This window comes from Centruroides vittatus, unplaced genomic scaffold, assembly GCF_030686945.1.
Source record: "Centruroides vittatus isolate TY-2023 unplaced genomic scaffold, ASM3068694v2 scaffold_3046, whole genome shotgun sequence".
Taxonomy (NCBI): domain Eukaryota; kingdom Metazoa; phylum Arthropoda; class Arachnida; order Scorpiones; family Buthidae; genus Centruroides; species Centruroides vittatus.
The window spans coordinates 498596-510873 of NW_027122699.1; the positions used below are offsets into that span (position 1 = coordinate 498596).

The following is a 12278-nucleotide window of genomic DNA, read 5'->3' on the forward strand; positions in this document are numbered from 1 at the left end:
ACTTAAAAACTCGGAGGGAGCGAGTTAGTGCCCGGAAAATGGACGAAAACCACTTTCCATTACGGGCAGACCTAGAGAAGGCGCCTAAATGGGGGCCAGCTACCCTTAGAAACCTCCCGGAAGGCATTTTTCCGGCTCTCGGCCGGTAATTTCGTACTGTCGAGCAAAAAAGCTGCGGAGGACGAGCCGTGGCGCAATAACCTCCAGGTTAATGCCGATACGAAGCTAGAGATAGAGACCCGTAGAAGAACGTGGACGCGGGACACTCGACCCGTCTTAAGAACGGCGGTTTTTCGTCTCCTAATTTAAATATTAATACGACGAACGCCGAGAGAGTAATTAATAAATTACTGCGGTGGGAGAAAGTCTCCGTTTCCCTTCCGACGGAGACGGACCTCGGGCGGACGACAGGTGGAGCCGGCGACGGCGACGGCGGAGAGGGATCGATCGTCGGGTTTGTTATGATAGGAAGAGGCCGGCAACATGGAACTGATTAAAACTCCTAAAGTAAGCCTTTTAAATTTCCGGGTTTTCACTTCCGTCGCGCGGAAAACGCTTCTTTACGCCGAGAATCGGCCGGCTCCGCGCCACGCCGTCCGCTTCCGCCGTTTAATAACGCCTTTAAACGTCGTATCATTAACTTCCTGCGCCAAAAGTTTTTAATCTCCGATTCGTTCGTCACCGTCCACCCCCCGATCGGCACGAACGGTGTGCGACGGAGCCTCGGGTTTCGTAAATATAAAAAGAGGTGGGCAACGAATTTCTTCCGACGAAACGGACGACCGTTCTTGGCTCGGCGTATTCGAAATAGACCGTCTCTCCCAATGGCCGTCCGTAAATTACTCCGAATTCTTCCCGAAATTTTTACTCCCTTTCCTCCCGTCGTCCCACTCTGTCCAGTTTTCCTAACCTCCTCCCCTCTTCGGACGTCCGACCTCACTCGACCCCCTTAAAACTATTGCTTTACGAACTGAAGGTGTCGCCAGTAGAGACTGGAATTACGTACGGATTGCGACTTTTCTCCGAGTTATAACGGTGTTTTCCGTTGCAAGACGAGAGATTCGTCTCGGGAAGTGTGGCGGGGCATTCTTCGCGAGTTATGTTTTTCGCGCAGTCCTCTCGCTTAATTTCTTAACAAAATTAATATTTGCGCGTTCTTTTTAAAATTTCGGTAAAATTCGGTTTTCTTTCTTTGTTTAAACTTTGGATTACGTTCGACCGGGAGGAGGACGCCGGAGACTCGGGTCCCGGACGCGGGGCCGGGTCCGTCTCTCGCGGTCCGCCGCGGTCGGTCTCTTCTTCGGACGCTCCGGCCGTTCCCGTCGCGAACCGCCGGGTGCCGTCGTCTTTCGTGCTCTCTTCTTCGGATCGTCTTTTCGGATGCGTCCTTTTGCCTTTCTTTCGACCGTCGTCGGGCGTCGTTTCTGCAAATTTGCGTCGGACGGGGGTTGCCTCCCGACCCGCCCGCCGACTGGACGGCGTTTCCCGAGACGGCGGGTCCGGAAAGACCGAACCGAGATCGGTCTTTCTTGTTTTCGATCTTTCCCGCTGCCTAAAAAAGCTTCGAAAATAATGCCGCGCGTGTTCGAGCGGTGCGTTCCGTCTTTGCGGCTGCTACCGCGGCGGTGTGGCGGTGCTTGCAGTTTCTTTTTATCTGCGTAGTATTTGTGGTTCGAAACGGAGTCGTAAAGAAATTATGTATTTCTAATTTTTTTGAAGTTTTGCCGTATTAAAGGGAGAATTTTGTTGTGGGTTGTTGCGGTGAAAATATTACTTTTGTAAAACGTACGGTATGTAACATTTATAAAATTTTAATTTGGTGACGGTTAGATAATACGTGCCGCTCTACGTTATTATTTTGCGCGGTCTCTGTCCCCGCCGAGTGCCGATATTCTCCGTCCTAATCTTCGAATAGAACTTTTCTATTAGAAAGTACAGTACCTTAATAGTGAGATCTTCTTAAAAGCAAAACATCTTAATACACTGAAAAAATTCTATACATTTTAATGTAAAGTAGTTTGGCTAATAGCAAGTTGTATATTGGCAAGATTTTCCTACAAGAAAGCTATTTTTGTGCACCGCCTATGAAATTAGTTATTTGCAAGTTTTTGCAATGAATTCTTACCTATCTGCCTCCCCTCGTTTACCAAACTGGGTTACGCGTCGTGCGCCCGACGTGCCGTACGGTAAGGACCGTTATTAATTTTGAGCCGAGAAGGCGAGGAACGACGAGTAAAAGGTCGAGACGTGATTTGGATTCGAAACAAAAATACGAAACCGTGCAGTTACTCGAAAGTGGACGGAAGCAAAAGTGTTGCCGAAAATTTTATTGCAAACTAGTCGATAATTTCGTGCGTAAAAAAAACGACGAGACGAAATTGCCGGCGAGTTTTGGCTCGAAAAGAAAGTCGACGACCGTGCAGAGACGAAATTCGAGCGACGGAGGAAAGTGGCGAAGAGGGACAATAAACGAAACGAGATCGTGCCCGTCCGCTCTCGAGCACCTAAGAGTCGGTGAAAAAGTTCCTCAAATCTCTTGGTAATGACTTGACTGCTCTGCATTCTTTGTACACAGTAGAAGAAATTTTAACAAAATTGTTCATTGATTAAAAAAAGAAGCAGACCTATGTCAATTACAGATTTTTTTAATAAAAATAAATAGTTTTATTAAAAAATTAAATACAGTACTTTATTCTGAAGAGAGTTTGTTTATTAACAAGTTTGCCTTTTAGTAAGGGTTTTTTGTGGAGAAAGGGATGTTCTGACAAACAAGTTCTACTATATACACACAAAAACAAGTCACTGAATATTTAAAAATATATACACATTGGTGTTTCATATTTCAAATTTAATTCGTTCCAGGAAGCCATTTGAAGTCCCAAATCAATTTTTCCATTAGAAAGAATGAAAAGTGACTTATTACATTCCCGGACACTAAACAATACCCAAACGACAAACTTCGGGTAAAAATAACGCAATTAAATGCTCTAATAATAAATTAAAACACAAAAACAATAAATAAAATACATAAATATGCCATAATGAAATGCACATTGCATTTATTGGTTGCATGCTGTCAACTTTGGCATCTTAAACATGGCAGCCAGATCCACCACATGTATAGTCCATTTCAAAATTATAAACACACCCAACTTTTTTTAATAACAAAATCATTTAACAATAGTAATGTATTTATTATATTATTATGTTGCTTACAACATCAATTCAAACATTTTCTGAAATTTTTAGAGCAATCCGACAATTACAAAAATTTATCACAGATTTTCAATTTTTGATTGTTTCGAAAGTATAAACACAGGTGCACCAGAAAGAAACGACTTGTGATGTCTCAATAATTTGTAGGCCCATTTGATTTAATTAATTCAAATACCCTATCAGTCTTACATTTTGATAGTTTCTGAAGTTGTTCTTGTTTAATATTTTCTCAAAAATCCATGATAGCTAATTTCAGTCTATTTACAGTATTGTATTGTTTGTTTTGGACATAAACAAGATGATTCCTAATGCCCCAATTATCGGGTTCGTATCGGGGTCGATCGATTACGTTAATTTTTTTTTCGGCAAACCAATTTTTAGTCGACTTTGATGCACGAGTGGCAGCGTTATCCTGTTGTAATTGCCAGTTTTATCCCCCAATAAGTGATCCAAAAGTTATTAAATTTTGATAGAACAGTTCTTGATACTTTTCTAAATTCATTCTACCTTCTGTAGATACAATGTCTGTTTTACTCCCCATCCAAATCCTGCCCACATTATCACAGAGCCTTCCACCTTGCTGTCTGCTCATTCTGACTTTGTTCTTCCTCAAATATGCCAGTAGTGACTATAACTGTCAAGTTTATCCAAATTCCATTTTTTTTTTTTTTCATCTGAAGATTATTTGTTTCCACTCCTCTTTCCATGTTATCTTGTCTTTGGCCCACTTTAATCTAGCTGTTTTGTGCAATTGTGTTCGTTTTGGTTTGGCAGCTATTTTTGTAAATTTGGCATTTTTATGATCATCTATATCTCCATACAGTTGCTTCCACATCACTTATTTCTGCCATAATTTTTACCCTGAGTTAACACATTTCTCACAGCATGCGTAGATCTATTCACGGCTACCAAAATGTCTTAGAGATTGTCCCGCTCCTTTTAGTTGGTAAATTTGACGTATTTCCAACTCTGTTAGTGTTTTTCCACGAGGCATTGTTTTAAATCACAAAAAACCGTTTAAAATTGGCACCATGTATGTAATAATAAATGATACTACCCTCTGGTGACAACTAATTAGATCAATAATTAATTAAAAAATTACTATACTAATTTTATGCACCTGTGTTTAGCCTATACTTTTGAAACAATCAAAAATTGAAAATCTGTGATAATTTTTTTGTAATTGTCGGATTTCTCTAAAAATTTCAGAAAATGTTTAAATTGACGTAAACAATATACTAATATAATAAATACATTACTATTATTAATGTTTTTGTTATTGATAAAAGATGGGTGTGTTTATAATTTTGAAATGGGCTGTATACTGTACCACTTTCGTGCTTTGTGATAAATTCTTTTTCGTCTCGATCGTCAATACTAATATCTTCCTCTTAGATTTCATTGCTTCTGCATGCTTGTTTGATGTGATGGTTAATAAGTGAGTTTTGGGTTATTTCAATGTTCAAGCTGAAATCTCAGTTTACAATATGACAAAATTACAGCATTATTCACTCTTTCCATTAGATAATTTTAGTCTTGCACTAATGTTTTGGACTTTCTTGAAAAGTCTTCTTCCAGATCTTTACCATCACAAATATGAATGGTTAAAGGAATTCTAGTTCTGGAACTTTTCTTAAGAATTCTTCTTATATAGAATGCTATTTCAAGGAGAGCATTCCCAATAAGATATCATAATAAAAATATGTAAACAGCTATACATTATGATTGGTATACTGTTTTATGATTTGAGTTGTATGCTCTTATTGTGTATTTTGCTTGCTGATGGATTTAGGGTGCATTGTCAGATAACATTTGCCACACTGGGATAATTATTCACAGTATTTATAGTTAACAAATTCACCTCTTACATTTGTCCTAAAAATATCCAAGTTTTCTACTGTTGTTAAATGATGTTCCTAAGACATATGTTTTCAGAACTGCCTTATTGAACCTCATTCACACCCTGGACTCGCAAGCATATTAGACCAATGAGGTTAGTTACTTGTAGATATGTTATACTAATGTTCTTTAAATTCATCCCTAAATCTATCAATTAAGCAAAATACACAATAAGAACATACAACTTGAATTATAACGGTATACCAATCATAATGTACAGCTGTTTATATATTTCTGTTACCCTATTGGGCATGTCCTTGAAATAAGAATTCTTCTTACATAGAATGCTAAGAAAATTTCCAGTAGTAGAGTCCCTTCAACTATTTAAATTTGTTAGGATTGTTCAAAGTATGATGTACCACTGTATAGGTTAATCTATAAATTAGATTCAAACTACAGTTACCAGAGGTAGAGAGAAAAAATACATTCTTTTATTACCACTTCACTGGCAACAAAGCTGGTTTAATAACATGAATTATATGTGTGTGTGTGTAGATTTTGAAATTATTTTTAGCACACTGATGGGCCAAACACAAAATACATCTCATTTTCATCTTCTTGGAAGAGATAACTTTCTAGCTCTTCAGACATCATATATTTTATCTATGGATTTGAATGTTTCCTTGTAAATACTAACTGTTAACAATGTTCTAGTATCTGCACATTTTGCACTTAAACATAACTTGACACGCTAACGTAGAACCGGTAAATTCTGGACGAGAGAAAGGGATAATTACCAAATGGGAAATACCGGGAAATGTGTTTGCAGAGCATCGGCAATAAAAAGAAAAATAATTGTTTGAGAGAATTTGGTCTTCTGATTTTGTTTTACATTTACTGATTGCCAGAGGTGACATTTTATCTTAAGTTAAACATTCTTAAACTTGCTTGAGGTAAAGAGATTTTAAAAATTTCTTTTTACTCTGTATTTTGTATATTCTTTGTTTGAGAATGACATTTTGAACTGTCCAAAGTACTTGCATGTATTAAATTCATCAAGTAAGTAATGTTGAAATTTAATGTCGAAAGACAGTACATTTTTTTTCTTATACTATATTTAGCATTGTATATGATCATATAAGTTTTTATTAATTGCTTTATAAAAAAGTTTGAATTTTTTGAATGTGGTAATGAGCCACGATTCTCCTATTAAAGTCCTTAAATTTCTATGTTATCTGGGTAGAATGTAGTCTTACATTATCATGATGGAATAGGATTTGTTTACCATCAATCATTGTCAGACACTTCTTAATGAATTCTGTATTGAAGTATGTCAGTTGCTCATAATAAGCATTTGCAATAATAGTTTCATTGGGTTTAGTAATTCAAAATGAACAACAACAGATTTATTATGTTAAACAGACAACAAACTTTTTACATGTAACTTCTGGCTTTTCTTATTTTTCAATTGCTTTTTTCAGTCACCAATAACTTTGTAATAGAAGTAATTCACAGCTGCCAGATAAAGTAAACACACTTAAAAAAACAGCAAATAATTTAATAACTAATGTTTTCAAGCATTTTTAACAATCTTCTTCAAGTAGAATATACAATGAAATATAAATAAATAACGACTAACCCGTTACAAAGCTACACATCCACGAGAGCCGAATTATCGGGCTAGAGTTGGCTATAATAATAATATTAATAGCCAACTCTAGCCCGATAATTCGGCTCTTGTGGATGTGTATACAATGAAATGCCAACATTTTAGAATACAAATTTTTAAACATTGACAGGACCAGTAACGTGTTTAAAAATTTATATTCTAAAATGTTGGCATTTCATTGTATATTCTATTTGAGGAAGATCATTAACTATAATGTTTTCAATCGTTTTTATTAAACTTTTTGCTGTTTATAAAGTCGTTAGAGAGTGTTTTTTTCATAATAGAATAGTTTTTGTGATAATTCTATATTTGTCTGACAATCGCATGATGCAGTAAGTCATGCTACGTGATTGATTGAATATTACAAGATTGATTATTAAATAAGGACCAAAGTTGGCACGTTATTTCATTACCTGCGATAATTATCCACGATTGCACGATAACTCTATTGTAATGTGATAGACTGCAGCATACTGTCATGTGATAACTGATTGACCAATAATATGCTAAAATTTAAAAAATGTGCTATTAAAAATTTTATTTAAAAAAATTAAATATTTGTAATCTTTGAAAGGAGAAATAGGAAGTGATGAACTCTTGAATGAGCTATTTAACCTATGCAGACTCCTATATTGTTTGGTAACTTGATGTTGCTTTTCTCTCATTGTAAATCTAAGCAACAAAATGCTAAAATCCAAATTGATCCAACAAATTTATTCAAAATTTAAGATGTTCATAGTACTCACCATGGACACCAACTACTTAAAAATCGTTCAAATCAGTTTGTCAGTTAAGGGCAATGGTGAGAAAACCCATTTTTCATACATTATGTAACAATTATTATTTAATCACCCAGAAAAACTCATTTTATTCACACATTAATTTTACCTTCCTTGGCTGTATTATATATAACAGAGGGAAAGTATGGTGATTGGTCAAAAAATGATCCCAAAGATTTTTACATTTTTGGATTCATGAGACCTTTAAGTGTTGAAAAATGCAAAAAATTCTGGGTTTTCTCTATATATGGAAGTTAGCATGTGCGTATAATTTTATTCACTCTCTTTGATGCTTAATAACTCCCGTGCATTTTCTCGAAAATTGTTGAAATTTTACAGAGAGGTTTGTGTATTAGGAGGATCGACCCAGTTAAATTTTGGTGGTTAAAGGTCCGCAGGGTGGGAAGATGGAGATTGTGTCGTATCTCGAGTAAGTCAATCTTAATTAATGACGATTTTCTTCGTTATTACCGTTTACAATTTTTTTTCATAAAACCTAACTCTATGCTCAAAATTAAGCTTTTTGCCATTTTATAATAATTAAAAATATAAAAAAATTTTTAAATAAAGTATCATAACAGATGGTATTGCATGCAGTTTTAAATGTTGCCGGGAAAGTTAAACAACTCATTGCTGGAATTTTTCTTGGAAACTTAAGGCTCCAAACCATGTTTCAATCAGATGATCCAGAATGCAGCGTGGAAATTGTTCATTGTATTCACTCTGCTAAGATGATTCACTTAGATCAGCTACATCATTCACAGATTCAAACTGCATTGTTTTTTTGCTGCAGAGAACCTGTTTCTCCTAATGAGTCCCCTTCCATGTTGAACTGAAAGCTTTCTAATCACATATACTGTCTTTTAAATAGATTCACACTTTAGATGATAACTTTTAAGTGTTTTATAAAAATAAAAGTACAAAAATCATTACTACAGTGTTGTTTTCAATAAGCATAGAAGCTAAAAATCTCTTATTACAGAATGCCTGGATGCAAACAAAACAAAACACAACTGTATGGGCAGGAATATGAGTCTGCAAGCCAGTCCTGTCGACAAGTCAACCCCGAGGAGTGTTTAAGTTCGCTTGTGGAAGAATTCAATTCAGTGTAAAGGAGGGGAGGCCAGAGGGAGGAAGAATACATGAAAAAATACATATTTTTTAAGTGAAAGGTTTCAAATACAAATGCATTAAAAATAGTATTTAGATGGTACTTCAAGGAATTTGGGGACTGGCCTAGTTCCCCTAGTCCATTCTTGACAAACCTCTGATTATGGAAATACTAAAGATCAAAATTGGCACTTTAACATCTGTGACAGAGCTTTATCATAGAGTGCTATCATGCTCTATAATACTTTTTATTATGCAGAGCAGTAGCATTAATTTATTCAAAAATTGATAATCAGTTCTACATTTACTATTTTCATGAAACAAAGAGATAAACTAATAACTGTATTGTATTGAATAAAATAGTAAATATGGAATTTTCTGCAAATAAAGTAGTATGTTGTATGAGGGCAGTTTTTTCAAGCTCCAATGGTTCATAATGCAAAGACAAGTGTAAATAACAAAATGAATTTAGTACCAAAAGTTACGTACAAACATGGTTACTTTTTGATATAATCACTGTGAATATTGAGGAATTTGTCATATCTATGGACGAGCTTTTCCATCCACTTGTCATAGAATGTTGCTGCCATTAAATTGAGATGGCCTTAATTAATTAACAATATTGTTTTGAAGATCGTTATTGGTCTCAAACCTCTGCCCTGCTAGCCACATTTTCAGTTCAGGAAAGAGGTGGAAGTCTTCACCACCTTTAAACACTCAGCGTATAGCCCCAATTTAGCACCGAGCAACTTACACCTCTTTCCCGAACAAAAAAGTGACTAGGAGGGCAGAGGTTCAAGACTAATGACGATCTTCAAAATAACTTCTCGAGTCATTGGCGACGACATTCTACGACGTAGGGATGGAAAAGCTCGTCCACAGATATGACAAATGCCTCAATCTTCACAGTGATTTATGTTGGAAAGTAACCATGTTTGTACCTAACTTTTGGTAATAAATTCATTTTGTTATTTACACTTGTCTTTTTTTTATGGACTGTCGAGCTTGAAAAAAGCAGCCTACGTACTGTACATTAGAATAAATTTGTAATAAATGTTTTTTGTTTTTCGTGGAACACTCGGGGCAAGTTTGTAAACTATAGGCCGAGAACCACTGCCTTACCCTAATCATGATCAGTATTTACTTGTTTGCATCATTTGTGACATTTTTAGCACTTTAAAACGAAAAATAAAATAAATTTCTTTGTATTTATTAATAAAGTGAAAAATCTGTCAGTTTATTCTCTTTATTTATTTTGGTATATGCCTTATTATAGTGTATTTGTATTTATTGTTAATACTCATTTTTATTACAAGTATCTAAAAATAAATTGAAAAGCAATTTAATGATTGATGTTAAAAACAAACCAAATGATAGCTGTAATTGATCAGGCTAATTAAGTGCTATTTTTAATGATTAACTATTAAGTAATTTAGTTAATTATTATAAATAGCACTTAATTAGCCTGAATAATTAAGGTGATGATTTTGTTTATTATTAATTAATACATTGGGCCTAGTGATGTGTATAGATGTTAAAAACACTAAGTTATCTATACCTAATTTTTTAAAATTTAATTGTGTTCATTGACACAACTTAAAATGCTTTCGTATTGATGACAGAAAATGTACAAACTTACGGACTGACTGACTTTTCTGCAATAACTAGAAATATTCAGTTTAAAATCTGATATTAATTACTGTTCTTAAAGTCGATTCTATGATATCTGTTATTAAATAACAGATATCATATATCATAGAATCAACATGAAGTTTGTTTTTCACAAAGTGTGATTTATTTATGTATAAATTTTGCTTTATGAATTAAAGTTACATAATGTTTTTATAAGTGAAGTGTTATAAACAAGCATTAAATGAAAATGAAATACAGTATGCCATTTCCTGATGATGACCATTTTAGACAAAAGGAAGCATTTGTGATAGTAAAAATAGTTGCTGTTAATTGTGTGGTTGATTTTTTTTTTGTGATTTTGCTAATTTTGCATTTAAATGTGTATTAAACTTGCAAAACAATTTTGAATTTTAATGAGTTCATGAAAATAACAAAAATTTAATATTGCATAAAATGAAATAGTTCTAATATAAAATAAATAATTCTACCATATTTCATTTCATATGATTGTATTGTTTCTTTGTATTGTTATTTGATTTATTATACAGATGAAGAAATTAGATGGAAGAAAAAATATTAACTGTTTTTTATTTATTAAATTGTTTTTACTGTTTTTGCTATAAGCTGATAGAAATGAAAGATACAGTATTATAAAATTTATATTTATATGTAATAAATTACATGTAAAAACTTTTTAATGTTTTAAATTTGGCATATGATGATTGGTCTTGGAACCACTGTCTACATAGAATTAGAAATTCTGTTTATCCTGAATAAAAAATTAAATTTGTATTAGAGATAAATGAATTATTTATAGTACCTGCTATTTTAAAGAAGCTGATGTTTTCTTTCTGGAGAGTAATTTATGTAGTTTATAAATTTAGTGCATAGTATTGACTCATATATTTTTATGATTTATGATAACTGTACAAGTATTACTTTGAAGATATTTCTGTAAGTAATTGTTTGTTTGAGCATGTGCATGTGTATACATAAATTGTGTAGATTTTTTAAGATTTCTCAAATAACAAAGTTTATACTTAACGATTAAATTGTGTACGTGAGTGCTAAATTTTGGCTCTCTCAGGATGGCTTATCATACTTTTTATGATGCAGTAGGAGAAATAACACAAAAATGAATGAACACTGGGTTATTTATTATAGTGCTCATATATACAATTATGGTAATATAAGGATAAAAAGTACATCACCAATGATTAAATTGTTGTGAATGTGTGTTATGGATACTTGGAATTTCATTTATAAAAATAGCAAAAATCATTATGAACTTTAGTAACACTTTCATTAATGATTTAGTTTGTAAATATATCTGATTGGTTTCAAAACTTCAGACTGAGTTCTCATATTATACAAATCTTTAGGAATTTTAAACTATGAAATTTTTAAAAATGTAACAAATGTGCTTTGTTGCAGCTTACACTAAATATCAGTTTTCCCAACCAATTTCGGACAATCGAGATTGTTGTTGGGAGAGACAATTGAATGAACTCTATAGCTAGGTTGTGCATGACTTTAGCTACTGAGCTGATTTACTTATGTGTCTCTCGACAATGAGCTTGGTTGCCTGAATGTAACTGGGAAAACTGATATTTAGAAGGAACTTCAACTAAACAGATTTTTGTTACATTTTAAAAGATTTTGGAGTTGTATTTCATTATTAATTAACTAAAATTTTACAAATTAATTGTTCCGTTCCATGTTTAATAGATGGAAACAACTCTACTTTGAATTCGTTATCCTCAATAGGAGAGGTGAATTTTTCATTATTTAATAGAGAAACATTTTAAATTAATCATTAAGTAAATTTATAAAAAAAGTAATTGGTGTATTAATTGAAATATATTACAAATGCATAATTTATTAATTTATAAGAAAGATCTACTTTATTTTCATTATCTTTTAACTTATGTCATATTTTTCGTAAGAGCATCCTACTACAAATTTTTTCATCTATTTATCTCATTAATTCATTTGGCATTAATAATGTGATAAGACAAAAGTTTAGTTCTAAA

The 12278-nt window shown here is 33.5% G+C and overlaps 1 protein-coding gene across 3 annotated transcripts in view; it reads left to right on the top strand.

Moving 5' to 3' along the window:
* Window positions 1-288: 288 nt before the first annotated feature.
* Mtmr6 (Myotubularin related protein 6) overlaps window positions 289-12278 on the top strand; it is an 89528-nt gene continuing 77538 nt past the window's right edge. For 2 of the 3 annotated variants that reach the window (XM_067285852.1, XM_067285853.1), the window contains exon 1: window positions 407-507. In XM_067285852.1, the coding sequence (XP_067141953.1) occupies window positions 484-507 (24 nt within the window). In that variant the 5' untranslated portion in view covers window positions 407-483. Of the gene's footprint in view, window positions 508-12278 lie in introns of all 3 variants that reach the window. The other variant, XM_067285854.1, reaches the window with a different exon arrangement.